Consider the following 14,838-nt stretch of genomic DNA (forward strand, 5'->3'; position numbering starts at 1 on the left):
AGGAAATGGGGGCAGAAGGTGATGTGTCAAGGGTGATTTCTAGGTTTCTGCCCTGAAAACAGAAAGGGTTGCCGTGCTAATCACTAAGATAGTAACAGCTTTGTGTTATCTTCTAATTTAATATTTACCAAAAATATGTGAGAAGTTTGTATTATCATACTCATGTAGAGATTGGAAATGAAGGCTGTAAAGAGGTTAATTATATCTTGTACACTGTTGTGAGAAATAGAATTCAAATTCAGGGTTGCTTGACTCAAGTCATATTGACTTGTCTTAAAAATCAAGATAAAATTTGCATAACATAAAATTTATATTTATAAATCCATTTATACATTCAGACACAGCTCTAAAATATACAAGTTTGTGGGTTTTAGTACATTCAGAATGTTTTGTAACCATCACCATTATTGAATTGTAGGCCATTTTCATTACCCCTAAAAGAAACTCCATATGCATTCATTCCCACGCCCTTTTCCCTCTTACCCCTTGCAACCACTAATCTTTTTGTCTCTGTGGGGTTACATGTTCTGGAGATTTCATGAGTGGAATAAAAAAATATATGGCATTTTGTGTCTGTCTTTCTTTCCATTGGCGCAATGTTTCCAAGATCTATCCACATTGTAGCGTGTCCCTACTTCATTCCTTTTTATGACTAAATAAAATACTGTTGTATGGATATCACACAATTATTTATCCACCTATCACTTGATGGACATTGAATGTTTCCTTTTTTTTTTTTTTTTTTTTTTTTTTGCCTATTACGAATACTCCTGCTATAAATACTCATAGATGAGTTTTTATTTCAATGCATGCTTTTAATCTCTTGGATTTATACCTAGAAGTTGAATTGCTGGGTGATACAGTAATTCTGTGGTTCAGCTTCTGAGGAACCACCAAGCTGTTTTCCATAGTAGCCGCACAATTTTACATGTCCACTGTTTAATAATATGGACGGTTTCAGTTTCTTCATCCTTAGCAACATTGTAATGGTTTTTAATGTTGTTGATAGTCATGCTGTAGTAGCATGAGTGGTATCTCATTGTGGCTCTGATTTGCATTTCCCTAAAGACTAAGGATGTTGAGTACCTTTCATGTGCATATTAGCCATGCGTGTATCTTCTTTGGAGGAAGGTCTATTCAGGTCTTTTTGCCATTTTTAAATTAGTTTGTTTTTTGTATTGAGTTGTAAGAGTTCTTGGTATATTCTGTCTACTATAGTCTTACCAGGGGGTGCCTGGGTGGCTCAGTTGTTAAGCTTCTGCTTTTGGTTCTGGGACCGAGCCCCAAGTCAGGTTCCCTGCTCAGTGGGAAGCCTGCTTCTCCCTCTCCCACTCCGCTTGCTTGTGGTCCCTCTTTTACTGTGTCTGTTGCTGTCAAATAAATAAATAAAATCCTTAAAAAAAATTAAAAAAAAGTCTTACCAGGTATATTATTTGCAAATATTTTCCCCCATTTTGCAAGTTTTCTTTTTGCTTCCTTGCCTGTCTTTTGATGCACAAAAGCTTTCAATTTTAAAGAAGTCCAATTTCTCTATTCCTTCTGTTGCTTGTACTTTGGTGTCATTTAAGGGACTTGGCCATATCCAAGGTCATGAAGATTTCCACCTATGTTTTCTTCTAAGGGTTTTATAATTTTAGTTCTTACATGAAGGTATTTGATAAATTTGATAAATTAGTTCTTACATGAAGGTATATGGTATATGGTAAGAGATCCAAATTCATTCTTTCACATATAGATATCCAGTTGTCCCAGCACAGTTTGTTGCAAAGGGTTATTTTTTCTCCTATTGATTGGTCCTGACACCCATTTGTATTTGTAAAACAACACAGTTGTGCATTCAACTTGTCTTGCAGATCTATTTATCTGCATTGCAAGGGTTGCTAGGTAATAATTGCTCTGTGATATAGTTATTTGAATATTTTTCTCATTGTTACGACATTCTCTGCCATGTTGCTCCCTATGTTTTGCAGGAGAAAACACTTTGTAATGAATGCTCTGTTATCCTTCCTTTCCAAATGTTATTCTCTTTTTATTACACTCTCCTACATAATGAGCATTTTTTGAGAGGAGCATTGGATACATACAAAAAGTCAGAAACATTGGCCTGGTTGACTTTGTTCAAGAGACCCACTGAGAGGACAGGTTTTTCTCAATATTGAATGAAGCAACTCCTTTCCAAGTGTTACCTAATTAAATGTGAAATTTGTGGTTGTGGTTTCTGACGTATGGACTCCTTTAAAAGGATCTATATTTCCAGATGTGTTACTTGGTATCGGCTAACTTTTACAGTGTGTTCTTCACAGTCCTCATTCACTTTAAGATCCTTTATTATAAAATAGCCTGAAGGCAATCATGCATATTTCATACCAAGAAAAAGAACTTTTCTATGTACAAACATAAAAACATACCTGAGACAATGAAAACATACAGTACATGGTTAGATATTAATGCCCTGGGAAGATGTTTGGGGGTTATAATCACCCAGATCCTTTCGTTAGGAGGTTCTATATAGATCATGGACTGGTGTGAGTTTGTTCACTTGAAAGTGAACCCCAAAGGAAAAAAGTAGAAAAACCTATCACCAATATCATTGAAAATTGTGTATGAATCAGATAATAAAGGATACATATTATAAACGTTTGATCTTCTCACCATGCTTTTACAGGTTTACCTTTTGCTTCCTCCCCGCCAGAGTCAAAGAACATACTTTAGGTGCTCCCTGCAATTCTGTCATTTCCCAGTAGGGGGCGCTATTGCATTAGAAGCTGCGCCAGTTGCAGCATTACCCGGGTGGGCCTGTGTTCCTTCTGTACTTTCAAGTCGGGGTTTTGTTTTGTTTTGGTTTGGTTTTAACAAAGTCCTGTATATGAATATTTTCTCTCTAAACTCTTACGGAAATGAGAGTTGAAGAACAACAGAATGCTTGCAAGATAGTCTTTTTACCCACTGTCTTCAGAGATGGTTCATTTTAAGTGACATTTCTTGGAGGATGATATCAAAGTCCCAAAGTACGAAATGCATCTCGTAAGTCATCAACCTCATACAGGGGCTGTAAAGAAAGAAATGAACCCAGTGGATGCATTTGTAACATTGTGGAAGGAAGGAAGTTGGGGGGAGTATAGGAAGAGGACAGGAAGGAATTGTATCAGAAGGAAAACAGAATCCTGAGGAGAGTCCAACGGAGAGACTTGTGGGTGATGAAAAGAGGGAAAGGGAAAGACATCTCGGTAGAGGGCTCTGAACTGTGAAACAGAAGTGCAAACTCAAATGTAGGAGAACTAACTAAACATAAAGGAAGGTTTTCATCAGAGGAGAAATGGAGAGTGATACCCGCACACACATGCACAGGCAATGTCAAAAACATAAGAAAGGGAAATATAAGGAGCTCCAGGAAAAGATGACTTCGGAGGGAGAAAGCCAACGAGAAGCGAAGAAGCCCCTTACCAACAGAATGCGTCGAAGCTGTCTGGATAGTCGGACGGAATTTTCGTGCAACCCCTCCCAGGCTTTGAAAGTTTTTTCACGATTTTCCACAAAAGTATTCCAGCAATAAAAATAATCTTCAAAAAAGGAGGGGAATGGGGCAGATAGTTCAGATCCCAAAATGGAGAGGAAAGAAAGAAAACCCTGCTCCCCCCCCCCCCCTTAGATCTCATTTCCCACAAAGTCAAGTGTCCATGCCCTTAATTTTCTTCCTTCTATTCTAGTCAGTTTTGGGCTGAATCCCACCCCCCACCCCGCCCCTCTGATTTTTCTCCTGAATTGCAGTCCCGGCCACGTCCCCTTCGCACCTTTGAAGGTCATGATGGCGATCTGGACCCCCGCGCGGTGCAGCCGCCGCAGCCCCTCGGGCTCAGCCTTGCGGTCCTCGCAGAAATAGAGGCGCGCGGTGAAGATCCTCAGGCTGAGGTTGGGGTACCCTCTCAGAAAGTCGGCCACGTGCCGGGCACAGTCGTAGCAGGGGCTCCAGGAGGTGAACCAGGTGACGCGGTAGCACCGGCCAGGGTCCAGGTCCCAGTCGGAGATGTAGCGGAGGAAGAGCAGCTCCACGTGGCAGCCCGACTGCAGACAGAGGGGGGGACTTGAGTGAGTGACGTTTAGTGACCTTTCCTGCGGTGCTGGCAGCTTAACGGCCACGAATTCATCTGCCTGCCACAGTCAGCTTTTTTAGGGTGTCTGCATTTGGGCCTTAGGGTTACAATAAGGCTGTGGGTTTTCTGTCGAACAGAAAAGCAGGAGGGTGCGCTGGGTCGGCTGAAGTAGCATCACGGTACCCCAGAGTTCTGAGTTGTGTCTGTCGCTGTAACATTTAGGAAACACACCAGACCACTAGGGGGCGGTAGGAAGCGTGGTTGAGGACTGGAGGGGGTAGAGGCCAACAGGGAATGTTGAGAGGTTACAGGACTGATGTGGGTTCAGAACAATGAAATAATGGGTTTGCTCATCGTATGATCCCTGTGATTGTAATAATCTCACAATAGTGAAATATAGCAAGTCTGCCTAGTATGGCAGAGAAGTCATTAGTCCCAGATCTGAAGATCTAGTTTCGGTTTCCTGGTGCCATTACTGAGGTGACTGGGACAACTCACCCAACTCTTGGATCTTCTAAGTCCTCACCAGTAAAATGGGCTTGTATCGATTGCGAGGATTAAATGAGAAGGAAATGAAGGGTCGGTAACTGCAAAGCCTTCTCTACTTAGAATGTGTCTCATCACCAAACAGGAAAGAGATTAGAATGTAAAACAATTGCGGTGAGATAATTTACGCAAGACAAATGGAGGCAAAGGAAATTGAATAGTAAAATAAACACTTAACAGTGAGCCAGACAATGTTGGTCCACCTACAGATTATGGAGTCTTCCCTGGGATCCCACCAAAATCAAATGTTGCTGCCTGTTTTGAGACAGGGAATACTCATTGGCAGAAGTTTATGTAAGCCCATCTGGAGATGGTGAAGTCGCTTGAAAATTTAATTCTCTGATCTTCCAGATGCAAGCTAGAGATTGATTGAATCAGTCAACCAATTGAGGCTTCCCCGAGTATTCTGGGTCTCACCATACTGAATGTACTACTCATCAGCCTGTGGTATATGTAAGCAGGAGGGACTAGAAATCATTTGGAAAACAGAACTGAGTCATTATTTTTTGCTACTTTTTCCTTAACTTTCAAAAATTCTAAAAATTTGTTTTTATTTAAATTTAGCTTGAATGAGCTGATAATATTCTTCCAAATCAAAGTTTGGATTTCTTCCTTAATCTCAAAGGCAGTTAGGATGCTGAAGAAAGTGAAGGAATATTTGGGGGCAGTTACTCTTGGCATTGAAGCAAGGGGTGGCAGTAATGTGCCCAGCATGATCGGGGAGGACGTGAAGTGGCATACTGTGGGGGCATACTTATTGTGGTTTCCTGGACAGAAAGAAAAAGATTTCTGAAATCTGGTGGAGACCTAAGTGTGAAACTGGCTGAAAGTAGTACTCTCTGTAGATGGTTCTAAAAGTGCCTGCACTCTAGCTTGGAAGCAATTAACTGATACCTTGTTTCGAAGGTGACCGAAGTCCAGTGAAAAGGAGGTGGCGCTATCCCGCCGCTTCACCACGTAGCACAAGTAGGTCTCATGGCGACCCTTAGCCCAGCGGACATTCTTGAAATGGTAAAGAAATTTCCTCTGCTTCATCAGGAGGCTGTGGGTGAGGAGAGGGAGGAACTTTCAGGAGCACCACTCACTCTCCGCTCACTCCTGGCTTTCCTCCAGTTTTTAAAAAAATCTCTAATGATTTGAGCCACACCAGAGAAGATCCTCTTTCTTACCTTGCTGGATACCTGAGACCTGCTGAACTTGGAACCCCTTATAAACCCCTCTTCATGCTTATATTTAAGACCAGTTGAGGGCGCCTAGGTGGCTCAGTTGGTTAAGTGTCTGCCTTCCGCTCACGTCATGATCCCAGTATCCTGGGATCGAGTCCCACATCGGGTCTTTGTTCAGTAAGGAATCTGCTTCTCCCTCTGCCTTCCACTCCCCCTGCTTGTGCTCTCTCCCTCTATGACAAATAAATAAAATCTTAAAAAAAAATTGAGACATAGCCAGAACCCCCAAATGGTATGACGTCATAGGATAGTCTCCTCCCATAGCTGTCTGTTACATGCTGACAACTTGGACTTAAAAACTTGTTCCTTGGTTCCATAATTTTTTCAAAGTTCCCCTCCAAACTCTACCTAAATGTCCAGTATGTACTTCAAACCCAACATGGTCAAAACAGTAAATTCCTAAATTCCTCTGTCCTGGCTATCCTGTCTCTTTACTTTTTCATCTCAAATAAAAGCTTAGGCTTAGGCTTATTTGAAAAGCTTGGGCTTATCTTTGATTCTTCTCCTCCATATTTAATGGTCTAAATTTATTTATTCAAATCTCAATTTTTTTTTTTAGTATTTTTATTTTCTAAACCTCCAGATATTTCTGGTTCATATCTGCATTATTCCCTCGGTTCACTGTTTCAGTCTAAGCCCTCAATCTTCTTTAGGTTTATCTCTTGTCCTGGCTTTCTAAGCTGGTCTGGTTCCCCTCCAGTTCCTCCAAAAGAACATTCTTCGTACTGTGCCAGAGCGATCTCACAAAGACCCAGGTGTGACCATGTCATTTCTATGCCGAAAAATCCCCAGTGAATCTCTTGTGCCTACAGGATAAATCCCAAACTCTAAGGTGGTATTTAGGCCAGTTTTTACATTTGATCATCAAATCGACATTTCTTGCTTCCTTTCCTGCTACTTTTCCCCTTCCTTTCCCTGTCTTCAATTGCCTATGCAGCTGATCCCTTGGCACTAGTATCTGATCCTGTAGGGTTTTTTTTCTTTCCAGTCACCTAGCTGATGCACTTCCTCTCAGTGAATGCTTTCCTACCTTTTTCGTTGGACAAAACTTATATATCCTTCAAATCCAGTTCACAATTCAACTGCTCTTTCTCGCCCTGCTATAGAAAAATTTCTAGGCAAAAAACTGAACACTGACAGCAACAAAAACCCTTCCTGTAGCTTCATTCTCCAGTTTACCTAGTCTATCCCTGTCAAAGCTCTCATCGTCTGTTACCAACTGATCACTGACATCTCTGTTTTCTCAATTGGATTTTCTGTGTTTTGAGGCAGAAAGTATCACTTTATGAGAAAAAAAGATAAAATAAAATTTTATTTTATTTTATTAAATTTTATTTTATTAAATTTTTTAAAATTTAATTTTAAAAATGTAATGATTTACAGTGTCTAATGATAATTCAATATAGTGTCTAATGACAATTATGTTAAGATTTTTTCTAGTCTTTTCAGAAGCATGTTTACACGATTTTGATTATACTGATCTCATGCAGTTTTGCATCCTGCTGCTTTTTTAACTCGGCAACATAATCCATTACTTGTGTCGCCCACATGTGGGGACTGGTTGCTCTAATTTCCTTGTGCCTAGCAGTGTTTTGGATGTCGTAAGCACTAAATTGAATTGAATTTGTGGAAATAGTCTCAGCTAGCCAAAGTTTCTTTGCAGCTGTGGACGTAACACAAGCTATACAATGTGGTTGATACCAAAGCACTAGTGATGTCTCTCTGGTTTTTGTCCCTGGTCTTTTCCAGAAATGTATTTACCAAGTTGTGGAAATAATGCTGCCACCTAATGGCATTGAGCAGAAGTGCAGTAAACTCTTGAAAAAGTAAAGACCTAGGCAAGGATTTGAATACGGTTTGCTGGCAAGAGAATTGAAACTTTTTCGCCTTCATTTTTTTTTTTTTAAATACACTGAGGTATAATTTACATACTTCACCCATTTAAAATGTGCAGTTTTATGAGTCCTGGCGAATGTAAACACCCAAAAGTGGAACCACAATTGGGACACAGAACATTTCCAGGGCACCCCTCCCCAAAATTTGCTTATTTCACCTTTTCAGTCAGTTCTATCCCCCCCAACCACTAATCTTTCTGTAACTACATTTCTCTCCACTTCCTAGAATTCCATATAAATCTTACATTATCTCTTCCTTTGTGTCCAGCTTCTGGCACCTAGCATAATGAATTTAAAATTCATTTGTTGTGTTGCATGTATCAGTAATTTGATCCTTTTTACTTCCAAGTAATATTCTATTGCATGGCCATAGCTCATTTACCCATCTGCCTGTAGATGGACGTTTGGATTGTTTCCACTCTGGGGCTATTGTGAAGAAAGCTTCTACAAAACACGTACCAGTCTTTGGGGGAGGACAGACGTTGAGAATTAATTTTAAAGCAATACATGTGATAGACCGTGAAGTTAAAAGTTAAATACCCAAGTGTCAGCCTGATGAGTTAAGTAAGCAGGAACATACTTTTTATAGCTGTCTCAATTTAAATGTCGCGCTTCACACACAGGACGCTTACTGAAATACACTTTAAATCCTGAGGCAGAGAACTAGATTAATCACCAGTATACACATTATACCAAACAATATGAAAATTGTTTAATCATATTGTTTTGGAATTCAGTTAGCAGGAATCTGACATGAATGCTAACAAAGATCTAATAATCGCTGTCTTTATTTTAAAATGATAATGTTGCTTTTGGGCAGCACGTGTGCTAAAATTGGAATGATACAGAGAAGATTCGCACAGCCCCTGTGAAAATCACATGCAGATTCATGAAGAGTTCCATATTTTTTTACCAAGATCATGAGTTTTGATGGGGAAAACATGCCAAGTTCTCATATACCAAAAAATAAAATAAAATAATTGTATATTAATCATCATAGCACTTACCACCGTTACTGTTACTGTCAGGACATAATTTGCATATAATCATTAACATAAGTTGAATACATCATAAGTGCTTAATCAGTACTGAAGTAAAAGGGGGAAAAATCTCTTGCGGCTCGGTTTTAAACAGATTAAGCATCATTCCTCACTGATAAATTTCTTTAAACAGTTAATGTACCCTTCTGGGCTGTATGTCTGAGAAAAGGGTGGAGGGCACTGTGTCAGGCAAAGCAGGTGTTTTGGGGGCGTCTGCTGTTGGGAGAAAGCAAAAGTGTTCTGGGAATATAGGAAAGGACATGGCACAGCTAAGGGAATTCAGATGGCCTTTAGCTTTCTGCTCACACAAAAATCCGTCGTTACTGTTTCTTTCAGAAGTGACCAGTCACAGTGAAGCAAATTGCCTATGACCTTTTAATTAACTTTCTTGGTCCCTCACTTTCCTTCAGCTGTAGCTAGGAGCCTGTTTCAAGGACCTTGCTCTCTTAGTTTCTCTTCTGGGTACAAAGGACTTTGTAGGGGCAGTTTTTCGAGCTCACAGTTTGACAGCTGCTCTAGACAGCTGTGCTCCCTGAGGCAGAACCTGCTGCATCCCCAGCAATGCAAACTGGAGACAAATGGGTTAAAAATAATCGTGACCAAGTCCTCTCCTGTCCTGTGCCATCACTGGTGCCCTCTGCAGATATCCTTTTCCCTAATGATAATTACATATTTCCCTTTTACTCCTGTTGAATTTCGTCTTTTCTCCTTGTTGCCTTTGAATTCCAACTATTAGTTATCGCCTAGCATTTCATGTACAGATATTTTCACTGAACCCTTTACCTCTGACTTACACCTCAGATTAATTTTCGATCTCATTGCAAGCTGAGCAGAGAGTTGACATTTTTGCCCTCAAGAAAATTTTCTGAAAACTTTAGTTTTCCATTAAAAATCTTAATTCTGGGGAACACCTGGCTGACTCAGTTGGTGGAGCGTGCAACCCTTGATCTCGGGTTTGTGAGTTCAAGCCCCACGCTGGGTGTACCGATAGATTACTTAAAAATACAATCTTTAAAAAAATTTAAAGAAATAAAAATCTTAATTTTGTAGTGTAAATTCTTTGTCAAAATTAAATTGAGGTAAAGTTTATGGATTAAGTATTCTCATATTTTTAGTAATCATAAAAGTAGGAATAAAATAAATTGTGGTAATAACTTGTCATAAACTGCATGTGAAAATATTGTGTAAATCTTATTAAATACATTTTAAGAAATATGTTAAGCAGGGTCTGAAGAAATTGAAAGACTAGGTAGATAGTAAAAATGCCATTAACAGCCCAGTAATTGGAACTATAACATTAAATAACTTGACTGATTTTTTTCTTCCCGGAATAGATATATACCATCATAGTGACTTTCAAGCAATTTTTAATATTGGCACTTACTATGTAGCTGAATTATTCAGTATGTAGCTAAATTATTCAATAAAATCTCCCCAGGAAGGTTTACAAAGTCCTTTTGCAGTTCAATATTTACAAAATTATTATTACAGTTTCTGCTACTGTTCTTAGTATACTGTATTCTTGTTATTACCTTTCCATGCTTTGGATGTCTAAACACTTGCTATGTTAATATTACCATAAACTAGTTCTAACTGCAGTATGTGGCCATACGTGGTGCATGACAGTTGAGTGTGGAAGAGAGACAGAACAGAGAATTACACAGAGAGCATGTAAGATCTGAACAGATGAGATAGCGCCTGAAAAAATAAATGCACATATTGACCAAGCAGTGAGTCAGATAGTGAGAGGAGAGAAAGGGATAGCTACCGATCTGAAAACTCAGATTTACTCTGAGAGAAAAGCCAGGGCAACCACCCATGAAGAGACTGCTTTACCTGTCCATAGTGGATTCCATAGTGTCTTTCTTAGTCTTAGGCATGGAAAGGCTTGCCTCAAGTCCTGCTGCTTCACTGACTGTCTGGTGAGGCATTGGCCCCTCACATTCAAATCTGAGCTTATCCTCGTAGGCTCCTCCTCCCAGGCATCATCACTACCAGGTACCCAACAGCCTTCCTCCTGTTTGGGTCCAAAAATGGTAGGTGGGGCTGTCAGAGGCAGAGTCACGTGGGTACATGATCGAGGGCTTCTCTGCTTAGTGTATAGGTTCCTATAGGGCTACAGCTCTAAAAATCCAGTATAGACTCCACAGGTCACAAAGATCAGGAGCTAGTAGCTCTAGACACTTCAGAAATTGTATACCTAGTGACAAATAGTATCTTTAATTCTTTTTTTTTTTTTTTTGAGATTTTTTGTCAAAAAGAGAGTACAAGCAGATAGAGTGGCAGGCAGAGGGAGAAACAGACTCCCTGCCCAGCAGAGAGCCCTATTCAGGACTCGATCCCAAGATTCTGGGATCATGACCTGAGCAGAAAGAAGACAGGCACTTAACTGACTGAGCCACCCAGGCACCCCGCATCTTTAATTTTAAAAGCATAATAATAATAATGTTCATTTAAATGGCATCTTACACTCTGTTAGCTGCAAGTATCTATTCCCTTCCTTACGTGCACACTGTCTCTCAGTCCCAAAGACCAGCACTAAGAGCTCCTGCTTTGCAGCCAAGCAGGTAAAGTCAAATGAATTATATAGGACTTCGGAATAGAAATTTTGCCTCCTAAACTAATGATTTTTTTCTCTTTCTGATTGCACTACAAGAATGACTAGAAGACTAGATGATTGATTGCACAAGAGTAATTTTTGTAAAAGCTGTCTTTTCCACGAAAGCCATATATTTTGAATTGAGAAGCAGCAGCTTCCCCAACCATTAAAAATGTTTATTTCATCAGACAGAACCAGCATCTAAATGACTGCATTAAACTTGGAACACAGGTTGGGCTTTTCGTATAAAAGGCTTTAAATTTCTGCCCTTACCTGATTTGGTCTATTAAAGATTTTGCTTCTCCCTCCTACCTCAGTCTGTATGCATTCTATTTCTTCACTCAGTAGAAACTTAAAACCTAACTACATGGTAGAAGCTGGGTGCTCGGGATGCGGTGGTGAGGGATGCATCGAAGATCTCAGCTCCCTTCTTGCCTCAAGGCTTTAAGTACCATCTACACATTGATTCCCAAATCTCTAGCTCCAGCTTGGACCACTTCCTTGAGCTCAGGACAATTGCAAGCTGCTTCTGCCTCAGCATCTCCATTTGAATATCTGATGGACATCTCGACCAAACTAAGCACCTGTGTTAGACACACACCTGTTCCTTTTGCCATCTTCCCTATCTTGGTGGTAACATCATCCCTCCCATGGCTCAGACCAACCTGGCAGTCTTCCTTGATGGCTCTCTTCCTAACTCTACTTGCAGAATAAATCCATATCTGACCACTTTGCAGCACCCTCAGGTCCGAGCAACCTGGATCGCTACATTTAGCCTGCCAATTGGTCTTCCAGCTTCACTCTCCTTAAATTACAGTCTGTTCTCCACACAGGAGTCAGAGAAAGCTTTTTGTTGTTGTTGTTGTTTTAAAGATTTTATTTATTTGTGAGAGGAGGGAGAGAGGGAGGAAGGGGCAGAGGGAGAAGGAGATGCAGACTTCCTACTGAGCAGGGAGCCAGATGTGGGACTTGATCCCAGAACCCCAGGAATGTGACCTGAGCCGAAGACAGATGCTTGATGGACTGAGCCACCCAGGCGTGCCATTGAAACCCTTTAGATCATGTCAGTCCTCTGTCAATACTCTCCAGGTCTCCCCATTCTCTCAGTAATAGCCAACAGCCTTATATGATTCACAAGACCCTCTACCATCTGCCCCTGCTTTACCTCTAAATTTTACCTTGAGGGGCACCTGGCTGGCTCAGTTGGTAGAGCTTGCCATTCTGCATCTAGGGGTTATAATTTTGAGCCCCATGTTGCATATAAAGATTCCTTTAAAAACTAAAATCTTAAAAAAAAGATCACCTAAGTCTAAAAAAACAATCACATAAGTCTAAACCATAGAAGTTTAGCCTTTCCAATTTGGCCTACTCCTCCCTTCTTTACTCTATCAAATCTTGGACATTAAGGGAAATTTCTGAAGTGGGATAAGGCATAGAACAGCTAGTACTTCTGAGTACTTATCATGGTTAGACATTGTACTAAGCACATTAAAGACAAAGTAAATGTATTTAGGAAACCTGTGGTGGGGACAAATCTCTTGCATGCCCCTGACTTGTGCTCCTGGTCACTGATTTGATGGATTGCAAATTCTACTTTGCTTCCCCGATGGGTACCCAGACAAGGATGGCCTGATGCCAGTTCACACTCAAGGACTCTCTAAGGTGGGCACGGATTTAATGTGGGGAAGCCTCACTTCACTTCACAAGGCTCTCTCTCATTCGCCTCCGACAAACCACACCAAATACGAAGTACAGCAGATATCAGTGAAGTGTTGGCGAAATCCAAAGGAGTAATACATGTGAAAGAAGTATTGAATTAATAGGTTAATTTTGGCTCTTTATAGTTTCGGAAAGAATTTCCAGAGAATTCTGCTGTTCACAGGACTCTGCTCAAGACCCCATTCCTGCCCTCCAGGCTACTCCTCTCGGTCAAAAAGCCTCTTTTTCTCACTTCCACAGGGAAACTCAACCTTGGATTCTTCTGGATTATTCTCACCCCTGGGTCCTTTTCCTGTGTAGACATTTATTTCTCCAAGTCTTTATTTCTGAAAAAGATTCTGAGGGCACCAGAAAGAGGATAGCCAGTTACCTTTGGCACTCTGAATTCCACGGAACGAATGGGAAAGGGGAGAAGGACACTTCACAGATTCTTCAGTGGAGACCAGAGTGGGGCAGGGCCACAGGCATTCTGATCCCTTTAAATTGTCTCCTCAGATAAGAGCTGGGCCTTTACCATATTTTCATCCAGTTGTCCAGAGAATTGCATACCCACCCACACACATATACACATCCTCCTAAAAGATAAATATTAATTTTAGAGATGGTAGTATCTCCAAATCCAAAAATTAGAAATTCCCCAGGGACCCAAATGGTATTGCTGCTGTACTTTTCATGATTATGCCAAGCTGTATTAGCTCCTTTTATGTATTCTCTCATCAAATTATTCCCCTTTATTCCAGCCAGAAATAAGAAAACTGGCTCATTGCTGACCCACATGCCTCTTTGTTTGGTTTTGGTTTCACTTGTTTTCATTTTGCACAATTCTGATCATTTCTAAGTGTATAATGCAGTGGCATTAATTATATTCACAAGGTTGTGCCACCATCACCACTGTTTCCAAAATGTTCTTATCACCCCATAAAGAAACTTCATAACCACTAAGCAATAACTCACCGTTCCCTCTTTGTACCTCCTGGTAATCTCTGATCTGCTTTATTTATTTATTTATTTAAAAAGATTTTTATTTATTTTATTATTTATTTGACAGAGAGAGAGAGAGATCACAAATAGACAGAGAGGCGGGGGGGGGGGGTGGAGCAGGCTCCCTGCTGAGCAGAGAGCTTGATGCGGGTCTCGATCCCAGGACCCTGGGATCATGACCAGAGCCGAAGGCAGAGGCTTTAACTCACTGAGCCACCTAGGTGCCCCTCTGATCTGCTTTATTAATTTGCTTTCTCTAGATAGTCCATATAAGTGAAAAACATACAATGCCTGTTCATTTGCATTTGGTTTCTTTCACTTTGTATGTTTTCAAGATTCATGGTTTAGCATATATCAGAACTTCATACCTTTTTATGGTTTATACATTTATAATGTCCCATTGTATGTACATAGCACATTTTACCTATCCATGCATCTGGACACTTGGGATGTTTCCACCTTTTGTTATCCTGTGTAGTGTCCCAGTGAAGATATGCATACAGCATGAGACCTTATTTTCAAAGTAGAAGTGGATGGGGCGCCTGGATGGCTCAGTCTGTTAAGCGTTTGCTTAACGCTCAGGTCATGATCCCCGGATCCTGGGAGGGAGCCCCACATCGGGCTCCTTGCTCAGTGGGGAGCCTGCTTCTCCCTCTTCTGCTGGCTGCTCCCCCTGCTTGTGCTTGTGTGTGCTCTCTCTCTCAAATAAATAAATAAAATCTTTTTTTTTTAAAGATTTTA

General features: G+C 40.6%; 1 protein-coding gene across 2 annotated transcripts; it reads right to left on the reverse strand.

Annotated features, from left to right (window-relative positions):
- Positions 1 to 1,165: 1,165 nt before the first annotated feature.
- On the reverse strand, positions 1,166 to 13,569 carry AICDA (activation induced cytidine deaminase). Of its 2 annotated transcripts, none has more exons than XM_082738321.1 (5): positions 13,487 to 13,569; positions 5,532 to 5,679; positions 3,792 to 4,062; positions 3,445 to 3,560; positions 1,166 to 3,049 (listed from the first exon to the last, which is right to left on the reverse strand). In XM_082738321.1, exons 2-5 carry the CDS (start codon positions 5,670 to 5,672, stop codon positions 2,996 to 2,998), a joined length of 582 nt encoding a protein of 193 aa, XP_082594447.1. In that variant the 5' UTR covers positions 5,673 to 5,679; positions 13,487 to 13,569; the 3' UTR covers positions 1,166 to 2,995. The 2 variants fall into 2 exon arrangements, with proteins under 2 accessions (XP_082594447.1, XP_082594446.1); XM_082738320.1 differs by lacking the exon at positions 13,487 to 13,569 and adding an exon at positions 10,635 to 10,802.
- Between the last annotated feature and the right edge of the window lie 1,269 nt (positions 13,570 to 14,838).

The sequence above is a fragment of the Mustela nivalis genome (assembly GCF_964662115.1).
Source record: "Mustela nivalis genome assembly, chromosome: 7".
In the NCBI taxonomy this organism is placed as follows: Eukaryota; Metazoa; Chordata; class Mammalia; order Carnivora; family Mustelidae; genus Mustela; species Mustela nivalis.